The sequence below is a fragment of the Apteryx rowi genome, unplaced genomic scaffold, assembly GCF_003343035.1.
Source record: "Apteryx rowi isolate R43461 unplaced genomic scaffold, aptRow1 scaffold_361, whole genome shotgun sequence".
Classification (NCBI taxonomy): Eukaryota; Metazoa; Chordata; class Aves; order Apterygiformes; family Apterygidae; genus Apteryx; species Apteryx rowi.
This window is the reverse complement of record NW_020450097.1, coordinates 203756-222910: the sequence shown is the minus strand read 5'-3', so window position 1 is coordinate 222910 and position 19155 is coordinate 203756. Positions and strand designations below refer to the sequence as shown.

At 37.6% G+C, this 19155-nt stretch overlaps 1 protein-coding gene across 3 annotated transcripts in view; it reads left to right on the top strand.

Annotated features, from left to right (window-relative positions):
* DST (dystonin) overlaps positions 1-19155 on the top strand; it is a 314470-nt gene that overhangs the window by 204138 nt on the left and 91177 nt on the right. For all 3 annotated transcript variants that reach the window (XM_026073126.1, XM_026073127.1, XM_026073128.1), the window contains 10 exons: positions 1301-1453; positions 4692-4925; positions 5205-5483; positions 7335-7880; positions 10366-10542; positions 13179-13302; positions 16304-16512; positions 16780-17097; positions 17277-17443; positions 18898-19054. In XM_026073126.1, the coding sequence (XP_025928911.1) occupies positions 1301-1453; positions 4692-4925; positions 5205-5483; positions 7335-7880; positions 10366-10542; positions 13179-13302; positions 16304-16512; positions 16780-17097; positions 17277-17443; positions 18898-19054 (2364 nt within the window). The remainder of the gene's footprint in view (positions 1-1300; positions 1454-4691; positions 4926-5204; positions 5484-7334; positions 7881-10365; positions 10543-13178; positions 13303-16303; positions 16513-16779; positions 17098-17276; positions 17444-18897; positions 19055-19155) is intronic.

Genomic DNA, 19155 nt, shown 5'->3' with positions numbered 1-19155 from the left:
AGATTGTATTGATTAAGTTTGGTGAATTGCCATTTCTGTCTTTCCTTGGTGCAATCACAGCTCACAGAAACAGCATATTAGATTGCAGACAGATGCAGTTTCAGACATTATGATCTCTACAGCCTGAGGTGTCTGGGTCTGCTATTTCTAGCAGTGAGGGATATTTACTTGAGATTCCTCAAAAGTATTGGTTGTTTAGAAGCTATATCAGTAAATAAATAAAACAGTGAACTCAAGTCTGCTGCTGCTGCAGCTGTACTGATCAATGAGTCTCTACTCTACCACTGTTGCTCATCACTTCTGTTCTGCTGAAGATTTTCTTTTCTCTGATCTGCCAAGTCATCTGCTGTGTGATCTTTGTCTAGGTCTTTATAGTTAAAGAACTGGATTTGTTTAGTCTAGTCTTTGCTAGCATGGCTCGTTTTGACTGTAACAGGTTAGAGGGACAAACATATGAGTACATCAGCTAACAGATTTGAGATTCTAGGCCCCAGGGCACTGGGGAGGCTATGGGTCAAGTTGGTGCAGTTACTTCTTCAGCTGGTATGGCTGCAGTTGGCAAGCATAAGCAGCCTTTGTTTTTGTAGTCAAGGGAGGCTGGTAAGATACTGCAGTGGAACTGTATCTTCTCCTCTGTCATGAAAGCACGGTTAAGATCCAGAATCACCACCTTGTTCCCCAGTTTATGGATAATGAAAGGTTTTCTAGCATTCGGAGGTCTTGTGTTATTTTGCCATTCTAAGAGCATTTGTTTCCTCTATACTCTGTCAAAGAAATGTAAAATTGGGTAAAGGACAGGCATAGATACTTATGTAGGACTTAGTAACAATAATGATCTTGCATGTTTTGTTCTTTTCTACTGCTTAAAAAGTCAGCATTTTCTATTCAGGTAACATTATGCATACCAACAGAGCTAACACACAATCACAACTAACCTCTGTTTTGATATCCTTTTTTCAGAATTAATAAGCATTTATCACAGGTTTCAAGCGATTAAGAGACTGGATTTCCACTCCTGTCGTTTGGAGGTTTCATCTTTCACATAATGTGCATGGCCAGACTTCTGTTGGGCAGTTTCATCAAACATGGTCTCTTTTACTTACAGCATATCTGAGGTTTATCCGTAACTTCTATATGTTCATCTTGCTCTATGTACCACTGCTATCATGTTTACAGCATACTTTTAAAATTATTGCTTTGTGATATGTTTTTCAAAGGTAGCTCCTATTAGAGTGTCTGTTAGCCTCTATGATGAGGAAGTTTTTATTTTATTGTTCAATTGTATTTGGCTCTGATATAGGATGTGGCTGAACGGCAGCAGGAATGCAAAGAGAAACTGCAGGAAATGTGCGATTTGCTTACACAGACTGAAAATCGAATAATTGGACACCAAGAGTCTCTTGTTATTGGAGACAGCAAGACTGAGTTAGAGCAATACCAGACCAAGCAGGAGGTATGTACACTTCTAATCAGATACATTAACGAGGAATGAGTGCAGAGGAGAGTGACTAGGCACCTTCATTGAAAAAGAAGACTATCATGTGAGAGGAGAGTAAAGTAGATTTGTTTGGCCTAGCAAAGCAAAGGTTTAAAGGAGTGCCTTTAAGCTGCTGCCCATGAAAACACTAAAGTTATGTACCAATGGCAGAAAAGAATCTTTGAAACTAGAAGACAATAAAATAGAAAGCACATATGAAACATTTCAAGAAGCCGTCTTCTAGCAGGCCTCAGATTCGTTAGATGATTCTTTAGCTTAAGACTGTTCCTGTCAGATGTGATAAAATCACACYTACTATGTTAAAATCATATTCTGACTTTGTATCTGGTGTCAGGGAGTGCTTATTCTTGTTCACAATGTTCTTGAACTTGAACAGAAGACTTTCTGTTGCCTGAGGCTTGTCTTACTCTTGTTATGAATTCTGGTTTTCTAGGGATGCTTGCAGACTCCTTGGTGCCCTTATGTAACAGAGCCCTTTCAGTTTGTTGGTTTTTCTGTCAAGACTGGGCCTTTCAGCAAGGCAAGCCTTCACTGGATTTTCCATGTGGCATGTGCAGTGCTGAAAGCTCCTGGCTTGGCTCAAGGTTTGGCTTGCCAGAGAAATCCCAGCCCTTCGTGAGACCATAGCATCCAAATCCTTGAGACCGGTGGCAGCCTTGGCCCATTTTCCTCTTCAGAAGCCAGCCTGTCCACGACTGGTGTGCTGGCCTTGTCCGTGCTGGTCAGTGTGTCTGTCTGGCCCCAGGGGATCATTTGTGAGCCCCCGGAGCAAGGCCTGAGAGAGGGCGAGTGGTGTCAAAGGGATTCGACCGCCTCCACTGAAGCCCAGAAGGGCCCCTCAGGAGGCAGGCCCCTTGGGTGACCCCCTGGAGGGAAGTGGAGGCAAAGGAGAGAGGCAAGAGCTGGCCTTATGTGAGAGCCCTTCCACCCTATTCCTCAAGGTGGGCACTGCCCACGCGCAGGGCTGTGAGAGGCTGTTCAGAGGAAGCGCCTGTTGCAAGGCCTTGGGGAAACAGAAGGGACCTGAAGGGCTGGAGAGTTGATCTTGGTGTGTTTTGGGGCCCTTGGGGTCGCCTGGCTGCTGCCATGTCTGGTCCTGTCCCCGGTGTGTCCCTGATGCAGAGGCGCATGTTGGCTGGCAGCCCTCTGTGAGGCGCAGGGTGGCCGGGGCGGTGTGTCACAGTGGCCAGGTCCCTGCAGTGGGGACAGGCGGTGGTGCCTCAGTGCTCCCTGCGGGAGGAGGTGGCTGGAGAGAGCAGTGCTGTGCGTGGGGATCCAGCCGGGATGGGAGACGGGAGCGCTCCGAGGTGAGGATGTGCCTTGATGCCAGTGCAGTGCTGCGCGTGGGGAGCCTCGCCAGGATGGGAGACGGGAGTGCTCCGAGGTGAGGATGTGCCTTGGTGCCAGTGCAGTGCTGTGCGTGGGGAGCCTCGCCAGGATGGGAGACGGGAGCGCTCCGAGGTGAGGATGTGCCTTGGCCCTGGTGCCCTCGTGGCACGAGCCAGGGATGCTGGCAGTCTGCTGCGCTCTGCTCGCCGAGGTTCAGGCCTTTAGTATCCAAAGCTCTTGCTGGGATCTCCAGGTAGGACCCTGACTAAAGGCCAGGGACAATCATCTCTAAGCTTTTACTCTGTCCTGGCTGACATTAGTTAAGGTTTTAACTGTTAAAGGACTGGAAAATTTGATACTGCTCTTCCTCCTCCTCCTCTTTCTCCTCCTCCTAGTATTGGTTATAGTAGTAGCACTGTAGAGCTCCACATCAGGATCAGTTATATATAAAAGCAGAAATGTCCTGATTCATCTTGCCTCACTTTAATTATCTTCAAAGTAACACAAGTTAGTTTAAGCTCTCTTTATAGTTAGTGAAAAGACATAAGTACCCTCAAGAATTCATGATCTAAATGGGTATTGAATAATCCATCCAAGTGAAGGAATGATATAGCATATACTTCATTTTTTTAATATAAATAAATATCAGCTATCCTTGACTGTCTAACAGACTGCATAACAGGTGAGTTATTGTTTGCTGGCTGATTTCTTGTAGGCATGGTTGTAGAAGTGTGCCTAGGGAAGGGAATGGGGACTTAAAGAAGGTTTCTTATAGATCAAGTCAGGGAGAGCTTTTGTTCTTAATGATCTGTACGGGATGGGAGCACAGATATCTTTCTCAGAGAAAGAGAATCTTGTTTTAATACAAAGTTTCCAGGAAAATTATTCTAAAATACTTGCTGAAGTGTTAAAATGAGTCATTCTTTTAGGTGCCAAGCATAATTGCAGCAAAATCCGCAGTCTAAAATGAGAGTCAGATCTTTTATGTCTTGTAGCATCAAGTATTACACTACATATAGAAGAAAAACATTTTATTATTTCAATAATTGGGTGAATATACTCAAAACCAGAGTTATTTTAATAATTAAAGTTACTTTCAGGTAATTGGAAGGCAGATCTTCTGTCTGACACTATCGTATGACAAGGCAAACTGCTTTGGTTAAAATAAAATTAAACGTCAGTCCCATACAAAATTTAATGGAATTAAACATTCTTTTGAGATTGAAATGATTACATTATGATTTATTTGATTGATTGTTATGACTAATTACATTTTTAAAAAAGTTCTTATGACAATTCTGGCCTGACCAAAACCAGGAAGTATGGGAAATCTTCTACCTGGAAAAGATGAGCACAAATTTCTGGCTTGTATTCAGTCCCCCTCTGCAACTTTTCATTAGAATAGTAATAGAACTGAATTTCTCAAGAAACTCACCTTACTAAAGATAGTGTAGCAGATTTACTGTATCTCTTGATAGCTAAGAAATACATATATTTTCTTCTATGTACATGGAGAATAGAATATTTGAGCTACTAAAGAAAGAAATAAGTGGCCTCAGTCGGAAGGGGAGTGTAAGCCAAGAGACTTCCAAATTGCAAAAAAATACTTAGCTGTGTTTGGAGATGATAGGGGCAGAATGAGCTGCAGAAACATTGTCAAATGTTTGTTTTTTGCGGTTTTCTTTTGTTTTTTGGTTTTTTTTAATAATCTTAGTCTGCAGCTTAGTAATATATGATGCACGCTCAAGTAAAGAAGGACCAGTGTGGTGCTTGTACCCAAATCAGAGGTAGTTATAACAAGTTTATTCTGAAAGTTCTGGTGAATAATTTACTTACCCCTATTTGCTTTCTCTTTTCCCCAAAGGAAATACAAAAAGACATGAGAGAGAGTGCACAGGCATTGGCAGAGATTGTGAAAAATACTGAAATGTTCTTGAAAGAAAATGGAGAAAAGTTGTCACAAGAAGACAAGACTATTCTTGAACAGAAACTAAATGAAGCTAAAACAAAGTGTTTGCTCCTTAGCCAGAAGGCAGAAGAGTCCAGAAAAGAACTGGATAAAGCTATGACAACAGCAATTAAGCAGGAAACAGAAAAGGTTCTTAGGCAACCATTATTTATTTATTCAAACTGTTTATGAGTCTTAGGAKATTAGTCTTGCAACTTCTTACTGACAGGCTGAGGAGAGATTAAAATTGTGTTTCATGTGGGTAACCAATAAACTATTTGCTGTTTTATATTCTTTGTAAAAACAGCAGCATATGTGTCAATTAACACATTTTAGAATGTTAACATATCTTAAATGGTCTGTTTGCATATGATATTATGTAGTGCCTAAAGAAGATTTCTGAACTGAAACTGTGAAATTTCAATGTAGGTTGCAGCCATAGAACAGCTGGAAGAGAGTAAAAATACGATAGAAAATCTCTTGGATTGGTTATCAAATGTGGACAAAGAAGCAGAGCACGGCAGGAAGCTGAAGCAGGCGATAGAACAGAATGGGACACACTTTGAAGAGGGAGGTGTGAAAGCTTTGGAAGGAGAGGACGATGTCAATGGCAATCTGCTGGAGCTTCAGCAAGATATTGAAACTCAAGTGGATGGACTAGTAAAAAGCACAGAAGATAATCTGAACCAGCAGTATCAGAGGGTCAAGGTACTGTTACTGGACCTATTCAACACTTAGGTGTTAAGTGTGTTAATCCTCTTTCAACATGGCTGAATTCATTCACATCTTTTCTGCAATAGACTTTGGAATGGGCACTAGGAAATTAGTGATATACACTGATAGGTGTTTTGGTAGTTAGAAGGTACTGCAAATTTGTCAGTAATTAACTGTTATGGTGGTTATTTCCTATTAAAAATAAGAAAAAGGAGATGTTCTCCAAGACAAATGTTGAGAATTGTAACTATGATTCTATTATTCTTAATATTTTCAAGTCAGAAATTAGTGCAGTACAATCAAATTTTTATTGGCTGTACTACAGGTAAATAATATGTGAAAAGCAGTGACATAAATTCATACTCTTCATGTGACTTTTCCAAGAATCTTTGTAATAGCAAAATGATCTCATGCAATTCCCCTTGAACGCTGATTACCAATAGCTGCAAATAATAGTTTGCTGAAATTATAATCTGCATGTCCTAACCCTTCTTATCCATGGCCAAAGCACTATTTAAAGGCTTCAGCAGGATGAGATACATAAAACCACAGTGCAGCATTTTAAAAATAGATTCTGCAGCTAAGTTAATGGGAAGAATTAAAAAATAATAGAGCTCAATTTTATAGCCTTTGTTGAGTTACAGTTTAGCAGCCAGGACCTTTTAGGTGTGGTTTGGTGGCGGAGTTGATGGAGCTGATCATGCTTTCTTATTTAAAAAAAAAAACCTAAGAAAAATGAAATAAATTGGTTTTGTTTGTTTCTGAGACAGGTGATCAAAAAGGGGAAATAAAACTGCAAAATTGTATGTAATGCTTTTATTTCCACTTGTTTGATACTTCTCTAGTGCCCCTAATATCTGCAGAATCAACAGAACCTGTAATCCAATTTTGGATAATTGCCTGCYGTACACATGGAAGAAAAGCAAACCAGTCTGTTTTACATGGGAATTGAGGAGCTTCAAGAATGGAGATTTTTGAAAGAATCTATATGAAATACAAAAATTTTTTTTTAGCATGCAATTCTAGTTCATATGATTTACTACTTTTTAATGTGGTTTAAACAATTTACATGCACAGAATGTGCCAGGAATGTTGATTTCCAAAGGATCTGTTTCATAACCAAATATATTTTTTAAGAATCGTTGCTCTTGAAATTGAAAAATGAAAATATAAAAACTGGGGAATAATGCTTGTTTGCTCAGAACATTAGAAGGAAGTATTTGCATTCTAATTAATGTTTGATGCTTTCACTCCTTTTGTTTTGTTTGTTTGAAATGATAGGAACAATATATGTGTTTTAGAACAATATTGTGATTTAGAAGGCTGTCTACCTTTGAATACTTTTAATAAATCCTATTTTGAAACAGAGAACTATGAAAACTTTGATTACGCTAAGTACACTAAGAGTTAAGTAATAAGTAAATTATATTTGGAAAAAAATGTTTTTTTCAAGATGTTGCTGATGTCAAGTTTTATTCTACAAAGTTGTCTTTTAGAAGTATAGGAGAAAGTGCTTGCGTGATATATATCCTAGTATCTCCAAATTCCACTGATGCTGAAGATATTGTTTGGTCATGTGCTGTGTATCTGGCTAAATTTATCTTTGGATATTTCTTAGAATTTTGAAACTGTACATAAATATGACCAAGATTCGAGCTTTAAGTTAGATTACTCAAAAATGTTTTTTAACAAATGAGAGGAATATTAGAAAAGCTTTTTATTATTTGATGGATTTTGCTTAACTCTTCATTTGTAAACAGAATTCAGCAGAGATTTCAAGACAATAATGGTCTAATGAAACCTTCTGAGATGATGATAGTCATAATATTTATTCTTTTCCTGTAGGCTCAACATGAGAAAATTATTTCGCAGCAGCAGGCTGTCATAATAGCAACTCAGTCTGCCCAGGCACTGCTTGAGAAACAAGGCCACTACCTTTCCCCTGAAGAAAAAGACAAGATGCAAAGGAACATGAAAGAGCTGAAGGCTCAGTACGAGACTGCTTTAGCTGAATCAGAAAGGAAAATGAAGTTAACGCATTCTCTGAGGGAAGAACTTGAGAAATTCAATGCAGACTATAGTGAATTTGAAACCTGGCTGCAGCAGTCAGAACAAGAACTTGGTAATTTGGAGGCTGGTGCTTCTGATTTCAGTGGTATTATGGTCAAACTGAAAAGGCAAAAGAGTTTTTCAGAAGATGTTATATCTCACAAAGGTGATTTACGGTATATTACAATTTCTGGACAAAGAGTTTTAGATGCTGCAAGATCTTGTAGCAAAAGAGATGGTGTTAAGGTTGACAAAGATGGTATTGATACTTCGGCTACTTATACTGAAGTGCAGAATAAACTGGATAGTGCTTCAGATCGTTTCAAATCTCTCTATACTAAGGTAAGTTTTATTTGCCGCTGAGTAGGAAAGACTACTGTAATTGATACGGCAGCTTGTGTTAAAAGAAATTAACTGATGAAACAAATTACTGTGGGAAGTTGTAAATTCTTCGTTTCTTAAAGTTAGATAACAGAATGAGATGCTTTTCTAGGAGATCTGCTTTAGTCAAGTATCGGACTAACTAATGGCTGAATGGATGAAATTTTATACCTTGTGTTATATAGGAGGTCAGACTAGGTTACCTCATTGTCCCTTCTAGCCTTAAGCTCTCTGAGTTTATGACAGTACAAAATGCCTGAGTAGCATTTTGAATTGGAAAGAAATTGTAATACTTTTAGATTGATAACGTTTCTTTATTTTCCTTGCAATATTTCCCACAACCGCTTATTTAATTTGTCTCCTTACTAATGAATTGAGTATAATAAGAGAGAGATTACACCAAGATTAACATTTGAAATTTCAGTTTGATTTATATTTAGCCTAAATAGTTTGACCCAATGTGACCTTTGTTGTTGGCCCAAAGCAGGTAGGTAAGAACTCACTGATTTGAGAAGATTAATTCTTTCCCATTATTGTGCCAAATAGACTTGTTATTCCTAACAGTCTGGGATTCATCTCTTATTAATGGGAAAGTAGCATTTGGAAATCCTCTGTGTACCTTAGAGAGGGAAGATAATTTAACTCTGCATGCCAGTTTCATGGGCAGAATCTGTCTGGTGGAACTAGACTAGCATAACCAGCTTGTTTCCCATGCTGACTCTTCAGCTGTTTAAAAACAAAACAAAGCAAAACAAAACAAAAAAAATGTTGTTCGATATTGATAAAAGCCTGGAAGTGGAAACTTTCATGGCAATATGTAATTATGAATTGACCCATTTAAGAGAGACTTACTATCAGTATGCCTTGTCTCAGGCATCTCAATTCTGTAAGATCATAGATTCAGACTCCTTAGCAGAGCTTCAGTGGCCACCGGTATGTTATTGTTCTGCAGCAGTTGCCATCTTTGTCTGGGAATTTTCATCTCTTTAAGGTCTCCATGCTCAGTAACATAAACTCTGTAAAGTCATGGATCTGATCCCTGAATTACAACATCAAGTTAAACCCTCTTCTCTTGAAAGATCTGTGGAGAAGACTGTCTATTTAGAAAAGCTCATTTTCATTTCCTCTCTTAACTCATACAAAGAGTGAAGCTAAAAGCTTCACCGTATTAGATTTCCTCTAGCTGGTTTATTGGATTAGTTTGGGTGTGAATGTAAACACCTCACTGCAAGATTTTCAGAGCTTCATTTTTATGCACATAAAAATCCTATGCCAGCAGCTTGATTTGTGATCTCACATTGATCAACTTGCCAAATTCTACCCTTTGCATGTATACATTTAGCACAGACATGATAGAGGTGCTTTGAATATCTAACCCTATGCATGCAAGCAAAACCAACACAAAGAGGACTTTTTGTATTAAATTGAGTCTTATTCAGAACTTAAAGGAGAGAGACTTTTAAAAAGTGAGATCTTCTAAGTTTTGGTTTTATAATTTGCTGGTCGTAACTTTTTTTCCTTTTGTAAAATCTTTTTGCTTCTAACAAAATACCCTTTATATACAAATATATATATTTGCACACACACGTGAGTTTGTTTGTAGGAATCTTAATTTAATCTAAATTTGTTGAACAAATCTTAAATCAGTTCCTAGCTAATTGGTTATGTAAATGAGTGCATTCTGTGTTTGTCCACTAGATGGAGACTAAGTACCAAATGTAAACATTAATTTAAAATACAGTGTTTCTAAGCTTCAGAATATAACTATTTAAAGTAACTGTTGATAAATGTTATGACTTGATACAATCAGAAGATTTTGTATGTGAAACCATCTCCAGAGAGACCGAAACTGTTCCACTGACATTTTTGTGTGATAATTCGTGGTGTACGTTTTGGAGCGTGCTAAGTGTGTAAGACCAATAGGATCTTGGTGAGTCACTGTTGCATTCTTAAGAGACCAAAACAAAGCGTATGTGCCTTACTGATCTGTATCACTTTGGATTTGCTGTGCACATAAGATATTTTTGGAAACTGAAATCTGCTGTCTGTATTTCAATGAGGATAGAAATGTCTTCTCATTTTATGGAAAATGTCTAGCTTCCATCATCTACATTGTTGGTTTCAGAGTGCAGACATGCTGATAGAATCTTTACGCTGGGGGAACAAAAAGTCATCTTAAAGCTTTTCCTACTCATTACAATGGGTTAGATTCCAGTTTCCTGACTATATCAGTGAATTGATTCTAAATCATGGTTGAGAAACACAAACTAGGTAGATCTGTCTAGCCTGTCTAGCTGTCTTGGGTTAGTCAAGAAACCAGTTAATGGAATGATGACAAGAAAAAATCATACAGTATTTCAGGAAATGAAAGTATGATTGTGACATTGTTATGAAATACAACATGCAATTTAATGCCTGAATATTCGTTTATTTTTTACTCCTTTAGTGTAGCATCCTTGGAAATAACCTTAAAGACCTGGCAGATAAATACCAGCATTATGAAGATGCCTCGTCTGGACTTTTGTCAAGTCTTCAGGCCTCTGAAATAGCTGTGAACAAACAACTGTCTGAGCCAATTGCAGTGGATCCCCAAAATCTCCAAAGACAGCTAGAAGAAACCAAGGTAAAAAGTTTAAAAAACAGAAGTACTCTGTTCTAAATGGAATTGCTTTTTGTCTGAAAAACAAGATAATCTAATATAATCCAGGTGGCTGAAGGCCAAATTCTTGCCTTGTCTGTGTGCATGTAACTCTTAGTCCTCAAATTCAGCTGAGTCAAGTATTATCTGAAAAGCCTTATGGTGGAAATTTAATGGGGCACCAAGTTGGCATTAGTATGGTGAAAGCAAGATGCATTTCATATTGCTTAGCAAATGATAGGGTTTGGAAATCCTATTGCAATCTGGAAAGTTTGAGAACTAGGAAAGGATTTAATGTTTACAACTTGCTGACAGGATAGGGTTTGTGTCTGAGACCATTTGTTGTCGTCTGTGACTTTGCTTTTTTCTATTCACATTTTTATTCTGCTGTGATGCATTTTGTAAGGAATTATACTGCATCAGCTCTGAGATCTGATTAATCTGTTAGCCTGCTGCAGTCATATCCAGTACTATATGCTCTGCAGAGAGTGAATATAACATAATTTGCCCTCTATAGAAAAATTATATATATATATTTCCATGAAGGAGAGACTCACAACTTTATGTAAATCCTAGTACAGACAAGACAGGATAGTGATGGAGCTTGTCCAGATAAAACACTGGTTAGGTGCATAGAATGTAAGTAAGTTTGCAGAAAGCTTTAGGAACCTAAGTATAAGGTGATTTGTATAAAGTTTCATGAGGACTGTCATCTTTGAACTGGCTCTTACATTTTCATAAATACATTCAATCATCTATACTATAATTAAAATGCAAGATTCTTCATTTATTTTCCAGTGGGCAAGGTAATTGGTTAGGCATTGCCTCACTGTTTTGTCTATGGTATGTGAGGTGTCTGTGCATGTGTCTGGTGGGTTTGACAAATGATAGGTGAGTACTTTAACCATTTCTCTTAGAAGAATCTGGAAAATAGTATATCTCCCACAAGGTATCCATAAAATCTTCTGCTGGACCTGCCCACCACTTGGGTACATGACAGATCAGACTAGAAAAATAAATCACTGCAACGTTACAAGACTTAAGAAAATTAGTTGTTCTTTTATAAATGGAAGTGTAAATTTTGAACTCTTAACATTGAAACAGTTTAGCTGCGTTTGTGCTTCTAGGCAGTAGAAAAGTAGAAATAACACCAATTACAATCTGAAGCTGTTATTTAGACTTTTCATTCCTTATGCCAAAATGAATTATATCCTGTGTAATGCCAATTTTCATGCAAGTAACACAAAAGGAGAGAATACTGTGGCTCTTTTATGAAGTGCCTACATGGATTACTTGCCACACAAAAGAGCACTCAATGAGTATGAGCTGGGAAGAAGGGAGAGGGTGCAAAGCATCAAAAGATTCAAAGGAAGAGAAAAAACAAGAGGCTGAAGAACGAAAGCCAATTAATGGAAGCAAAACAAAGAGCATTTCTGAAGAAGTCAGGTGTTGCAAGTTAAAGCTGTCCCTTGTAGCCGACACATGCAGTTAATAATCCAGCTAGACACTGACCTTGGCAACATGATGGTGTCTAATCTTTTTATAGGGATTAACTGTTCTTCAGAATATTCTTCAGTGCCTCCGGCATAAGCTTGTTTGCTTTCTGTCAGCATACAAGGTTTGCTGCTATGTATCTTTTTTTGTGCAAGTACAGTATTTTTATTTAATGTAAGGAGAATTCCTCTTCAGGTTTATTTGAGTTTAATTTTATCAAATAGCAAGGGATAGGAAGACATAGTATTCTGGGGTGGCAAGGCAAACTATGTTCTGCCATATTACTGTGCTCTGGATACCAGTATGACTTTTTTGTCCTGGCAGGGTAGTTAGGATTACCCCTTGTAATGTATGCTCATAGCGTAAGTAGTGTATATCAGGAAAAAGTGAGAGGTCCCTTCATTTGGGACTTCTGTAAAGATCAAGTGAATCAAGACAAAGATATATCATATGCAGTAGCACATGGGCCTGAAATAATTTAGAAACTAGTCACTCTAAAGTATTGCTATAGTCACTGGGTAGAGAAAGCCACTTTCAAAAGTTGATTCAGCCCTCCCATGTCTCTCTCTGTTCTGGAGCTGGAAAGAGTCCTGGCTGGGATAGTTTTTAAATCTGTGTTCCTTGACTGAATGGATAAACCTAGCCAAAATTCAGTGTCGCTAGCTCCAGGAGGTGCTTAAAACTGTGAAGGTGATCATCGTGTTTCATGGTAACACACTGTGGTGTCAGTGTCATTACTGCTGATCGCTGTATGTTTTTCCCCTGGAATTGTTCCCTGATGATGAGTTAAAAAATATGTTTATTTTTCTTTTGGATAACAGATGAGTTAGTACAAATGGTCTTTAAAAATTTTAATCAAAAGACACGTTTTCAAGTTCCATGCCGGAAAACAGTGAGTCAGAGAAGTAAGCCAGAAGATAAATAAGATGATGAATAAAATAAAACAAAGGCCAGAAGGCAAAGGGTAGTCATAGCCAGTGGTGAAGATTTTTCTTTTATGGAGAGGTCACAAATTGAGTTAGTTTATTCCCAGCAATAAGTTTAGGCTGTACGGCGTATCACAAGCCCTGCATGTGTAATTTTTAGCTGTATGAAGGAGTATAATTGATAATTATGGAATTTTACAGGTTCTTCAGGGGCAAGTGTCTAATCACCAAATTGCTGTAGAAAAACTGAAAAAAGCTGCTGAAGTGCTTCTGGATACAAGGGGAGAGTTGACACCAGACAAAGATAAGATTCAGAAAACATTGGGTAAAATGTTTACTTTTCTTAATACCTGCTTTTATCACCTGTGTCTGCACCCAAGTACTGGAAGAGACAAAATACAGAATTTCCACATTTCCGTGTCACTGTTCAGGTCCATGTTTTGTTGAGTCACAAGCTATTACAACACAGTAACTTTATTGTTGGTCTGCCTCCCACATTTGATAATAGGCTCTTCACTTAATTGTCATTATTTTATTTTTGACTTTTTTTTCAGAAATAGGAATTATGTTTAATTTGCATGTTACAAATGAGTATGTCAGAGTTAGTGACTTGCTGAGAATCATAAGTTTTCCAGTGGGTAGGCACATGTTCAAGATCAAGGAACATGACTCTAGCTATTGCTTTCCAACTAATTATTTCAAGTTTGCTTAGCCAAGAAATTATTTCCTCCTGACTTCAAGAAGCTCTCCTATCAGTTTTACTATGGATGTGGGAAGTATTACAGCATGACATTTACCACAGTCTGAAACTTGAAGACTCTGTTTATGTATATATATCACACTACTATCTCTTATTGCAATCCCTTAAGTAACTTGCAGAGCAACAAGATAAATCAGTTGTGGGTTTGCATCTTTGAAGTCAGTGATGAAGCTCCATAGAAGGTACATGGAATACAGATTGGTATCCTAAACATACCTGTGGTCTTGCAACTATAAAGAACTTGATATTAAACAAATTGAAAACCTTTTTCTTGGGGGAAAATTGGGGGCGGTGACGGTTCCCATTTCATTTGTTCTTACACATGTAAGCTCTACTCCTGAATACATATCCTTAACCTTGAAAACATGCTTAGATTCAAATTAGGTTAAAACCTTTACAATGTCAGAATACAATAATCACAGTTTGAATCATGTCTATCAATATTAGGTTAAAAGTGAATTAGTACCGTCTCTTTAATAAAGCACTGTATTACACAGAAAATACAGGAGCAGAATAAGTATTTTCAAACACAGAAACTTTTGGTGCAAGAGAACACATTGGTAATTGTTGGTTAAATTCAGCTGATTTGATGAATGGAAAGTTATTTTTCTGTGAAGGGAGGAGTAGGAGGAGGCTGCTGCAGAAGATGATGATTTAACTGAACAGTGAAAATCATTTGATATAGTTCCTATGGTAAACAAAGAATAGTAGATAATTAGAACATGTCAGTAAACATAAAGACACAAGAGAAAGCTGGATGTGCAGATGTATGCTCTTTGGTAGGCTTCTCACTACCACTCACACTCCCTATCTGTGATGTATTTTTGTTTAAGTGTAGCAGCACAGGCCTAGTGTTGAAGCAGTAGCAGCTGCCATTCTCCACATATACGTTCTCTTTATGTTGTTATTTCCTAGGCAGTAAGGCAGTCTGGAGGCATTCCCCTTCCTGTCCTTCATATTCTCACCTAAGGGAGATTGAGACAGTAGAAAGCAATGATGCTCCTTTTTTTTGGCAGAACTCGCTGTCATGGCTTCCAGGTGTGGGAATGCCTCAGGACAGCTTCTCTGGTCTTTATCTCTTACTTAGACTTCTTGAAAGTTTTCTTTAAGGCTATGAACATGTGCTGATTAACAGAATCGTCTGTAATGCATAGCTACCTTATTGAACCTCAGTCTCAGATAAATTAGAGAAGTTCCCACTCACTTCAATTCCCAGAAATTTTATTCTCCAAGATCAGTGAGTCTTGTCTAAGATTCAGATCCCAGTTCAGAATTAGATTCAGTGAGAATCCTCCTAATGCTCTGGAAACAATATTTGGCTCCAGAATAGAGGCAGGGAAGGGAGGGGAAAGGATATCTATGTGCAAGGACACTGCAGATGAAATGGGATATATTTAACTTTTATTCTGTCATATTTCCTTATTATTTGTGTAGGATAACAAGCATTTCATATCTAATTACAATTGCTGTTTTATTAACATTTAATTTGTAATAAGTGTGCTGTGACCTACTTGCTCTTTGGGAAATTTTAATTGTTTGGCCATAGGAGGTTATCTAGTTCATTTCCCTGCCTCAAGATAAGACCAGCTCTGCCCATATAATTTTATTTCAATCCTGACAGACATAGCCAGTGAAGTTTTCCCAGCTCATCTGTTCTATCCATATTTGGGCTGAGATGGGAGTAATGAATTAATACTCAAAGCAGCTGAAGAAAGGATCAAGGCAATTTCCTTATTTAAATCTATTTGGCAGGTAAAATAAGAAGGAAGAGAAATTAGAGTAATGAAAGGTTTTACAGCTGGGAAAATATAATAAAATTAAGGAAGAAAAATATCCTCTGTTTTTCAGAAGAACTTCTGTAGTGAAGTACATTAAACCGTGGACTAGTCTAGCTAGAATTGTCAGGTATATGTTAACACCTATGACACAAAAGTGCTGGGACAAGGCACAAAAGTGCTCATTAAGAAGTGGTGTTACACAGGCAGCAGGATGTACCACAAGAAGTGATACAGAAGAGGCTAGAAACTCCTGTATGGTGTGTAGATTCAGGTTCCTTGGGCAGTGGATTTTGACTATCAGTAACTTTCAGAGGTTTATCCTGGGGGGGAGGGAAGTGTTGAAGGTCTAATGAAGAACCATCTGGAAGAACCATTCAGCTCTAACAATAACACAAGAGACGTAGCTGTAGAAGAGTTGTCTAAATGCCCAGCTGCCGCCTTATTTCTTGGGATCAGTCAACAGCTGTTGTAAGTTAGAGCTGCCTGGGAACCAGCTCCTGAAAACTGGGGAGCATGGTTGTAAGCTGTAGGACATCTTTACCCCCCTCAACTGATATGTCCTATTGGCTTTTTGGCTATATCAGATTTTGATCTTTGTTTTGTGTTTTTACTGGATAGAGTGATGTTCTTGGTCAGTTCTCATATAGGCCATTTTTTACTGACATTTACCTGGTAAGAACTGATAAAATGAGTTAAAAGCTCAAGTTAATGAGTTAAAAGTTTGGCCCAATGATTTTAAGAGAAATAGAGGAAATATTTGAAATATATTTTCTGGTTATCTCTATCAGATGACATTGTGGACAGATATGACAATTTATCAAAGTCTGTGAACGAAAGGAATGAGAAGCTCCAGATAACTCTGACACGATCCCTAAGTGTGCAGGATGGTTTGGATGAAATGCTGGATTGGATGGAAGGTGTTGAAAAGAGCCTTGAAGAACAAGGTCAAGTGCCTTTGAATTCTGCTGCTATTCAGGATATCATTAGTAAAAGCATTGTAAGTAGCATTCTCTGAAAGAAACACTTGCTTAATAATTTGGATTTCAAGAAAGAATTAAGATCTTAATTTGGTACCTTCAGTAGATTCAAAACACTTAAAACAGACTGTTGCATGAACTGAAACCACATAAGGATTTCTGTAGCTGAAATAGGTAGAATTACACTGATGTACTAGCTCTACTGATTTGTTGCTTCATATGGTAGACCAGTTCCACATCTTAAAATTTAATTATAAGCAATACAGAATAGTTCTTGCTTCTTTCAGATGCTAGAGCAAGATATTGCAGGTCGCCAAAGCAGTATAAACACTATGAATGAAAAAGTGAAGAAGTTTATGGAAACAGCAGATCCATCCACTGCATCCTCACTGCAAGCTAAAATGAGTGAACTTGCAGGACGGTTTTCTGAAGCAAGTAACAAGCATAAAGAAAAGCTTGCGAAAATGGAGGAGTTGAAGACTAAAGTGGAGTTGTTTGAAGGTCTGTCAGAAAAACTTCAGACGTTTTTAGATGAGAAAAACCAGGCTTTCAGTGAGACCGAGGCACCAAGAAAGGATGTTAGTGAAGTGTCTCAGTATATGCAGGTACTGTACTATTCCATTTGTATATATATTCTGCATTTCTTCTCTCACTCATTTAAATGATTGAACAATAACTAAGATATTCTTGTTTCCTAACTTCAAATGGTTAGCTAAAATCAAGGATTTAATCTTGAACAACAGATTGTAAAGTCTAATATGAAGAATATACTTCTGTTTTGCAGGAAGCTAGTATAGAATTGACACAACACAAGAAAGATCTGGAAGTTTTGCAGCAGCTTCTTGAAGAACTTTCATTCCATGCTCTTCCTGGGGATAAAGCATTGGTACTAGAAAAAGTAAATGCTTTGTCAAAGAAATTCAGGGAGGTAGAGGAGACGATAAAGGAAAAGTAAGTAGACTAATTATTACAACATTTCCACCTTTTAGGCTAATATGCAGTGTGAATTTTATGATGACTGCTGTCCTCTTGCATGCAATATCAAGAGATAGCAGGTAACTGTAGTGCAGAGAGGTTTTTTTTTAATATAAAATAGAGAGATCTTCTGTTTGGAAATACCTCTGTGCTTAGTCTACCTGACAGTAAGTGATTCAGGAGTGCTAATGTTAGCTGTAAAGACAAGTCACTCTGTGCAAATTTCATGATATTTCCAAGAGTCCTGTCAGTTCTAAGGAAAATGTACTTTTCCCCTTCTCTGATAGAATATAAATTGCTGCTTGTGCAAGTTGCTTTGAAATCATGTTTGGAATCAGGCTGCAAAGGAAAACTAAAGAATTTATTATAGCTTCCATACCAGTTACCTGTACAGCAAAACTAGATTTTCCAAATTCTGGTCATATTCATAAAATTAGTTTTTGTGACCATATATTGGCTAAACTATTTCTGATTTTGGTCTATCTGTAATCTCCAAACCAGTTGCATTATTAGGGTATGTACAATTTTCTTACAGATATCTGTCATGCAAAACAAAGTAATAAAAAGTCATTAAACCACGAGATGTAGATTCCTTTCCTGGTCATGCTTTGTTAATCATAGTAACAACACAAGCTGTACCTATCATGCTTAGACAGCAGACTGGAACTGACTTATATAGGAATTGATAGATAGGTCCTGATTTATGACAGTAGTATGCACTGATTGTTCAAAATCCAAAAAGATCCAGTGAAACAGTTCTCAGATCTCTAGTTATTTTACCAAAATGTCAAAATGCTATGTTTTAGAGACATGAACTATCATAATTTCCCTGCCTAGAGTTTTTATTCAGTTGCAACTCCTGTGAATTTCTTTAATCCCTGTATTGCTTTTATCACATACATTTTCACAGTCATCTTTGCATTTATTTCACCACTTGTTCTAGTGATGGACTTTCTTGAGTCAGAGTTGATCTGATGACATTTGAAGTATTAGTTCTCATATGGTCTTTGCTTTTATTGACCAGGACTGTGTATACTTAGTTCATCAACACTCCTGACATACCACCTCGGGTTCGATTCATGTTCAGGCAGAAGATATGCAAGTTACAAGATAGATTTAATAAGTGCTTTGAGAACAGGATGCCTCTCCCTGATGGTGTCTGCTTTATCATCTCCACTTGGATTGATAAGCACAAAATAGTTTTCTTCTCTACCTCCTTTATAAATCATCTGTGCATCTTTTATGAAAATGTTACAAAGATGGATGTTTTCTACTTGTACAGAAAACTCACAGATCTGTGTCTTTTCAAAACAAGTTGTGAGGCTCTCACTGAATTCAGGAATAGCAATATCAGACTGATAATATCTGTTGGTTTAATTATCAGAAGGAATACTGACATTCAGTGCTCAATTTCTCTTGTTTTTCTCCAGAGAAGAGGATGTATCATCTTATCAGAAACAAATGGATACTTTTGAGCTCCTTGTAGAATCTTTAAAGAAATGGATAAAAGAGACAACAGAAAGAATTCCAGCAGCGCGACCCTCGCTGAATACGGAGGAGTTAAAGAAACCTTTGGAAGATACTCTGGTAAGCTATTGTATATGAGAAGTGAAATATAGCTAAAGGAAGTAGGGTATCTATTAGTAACATTAAAGTACAGCCTTATGGAATAAGGAAATACAGACTGT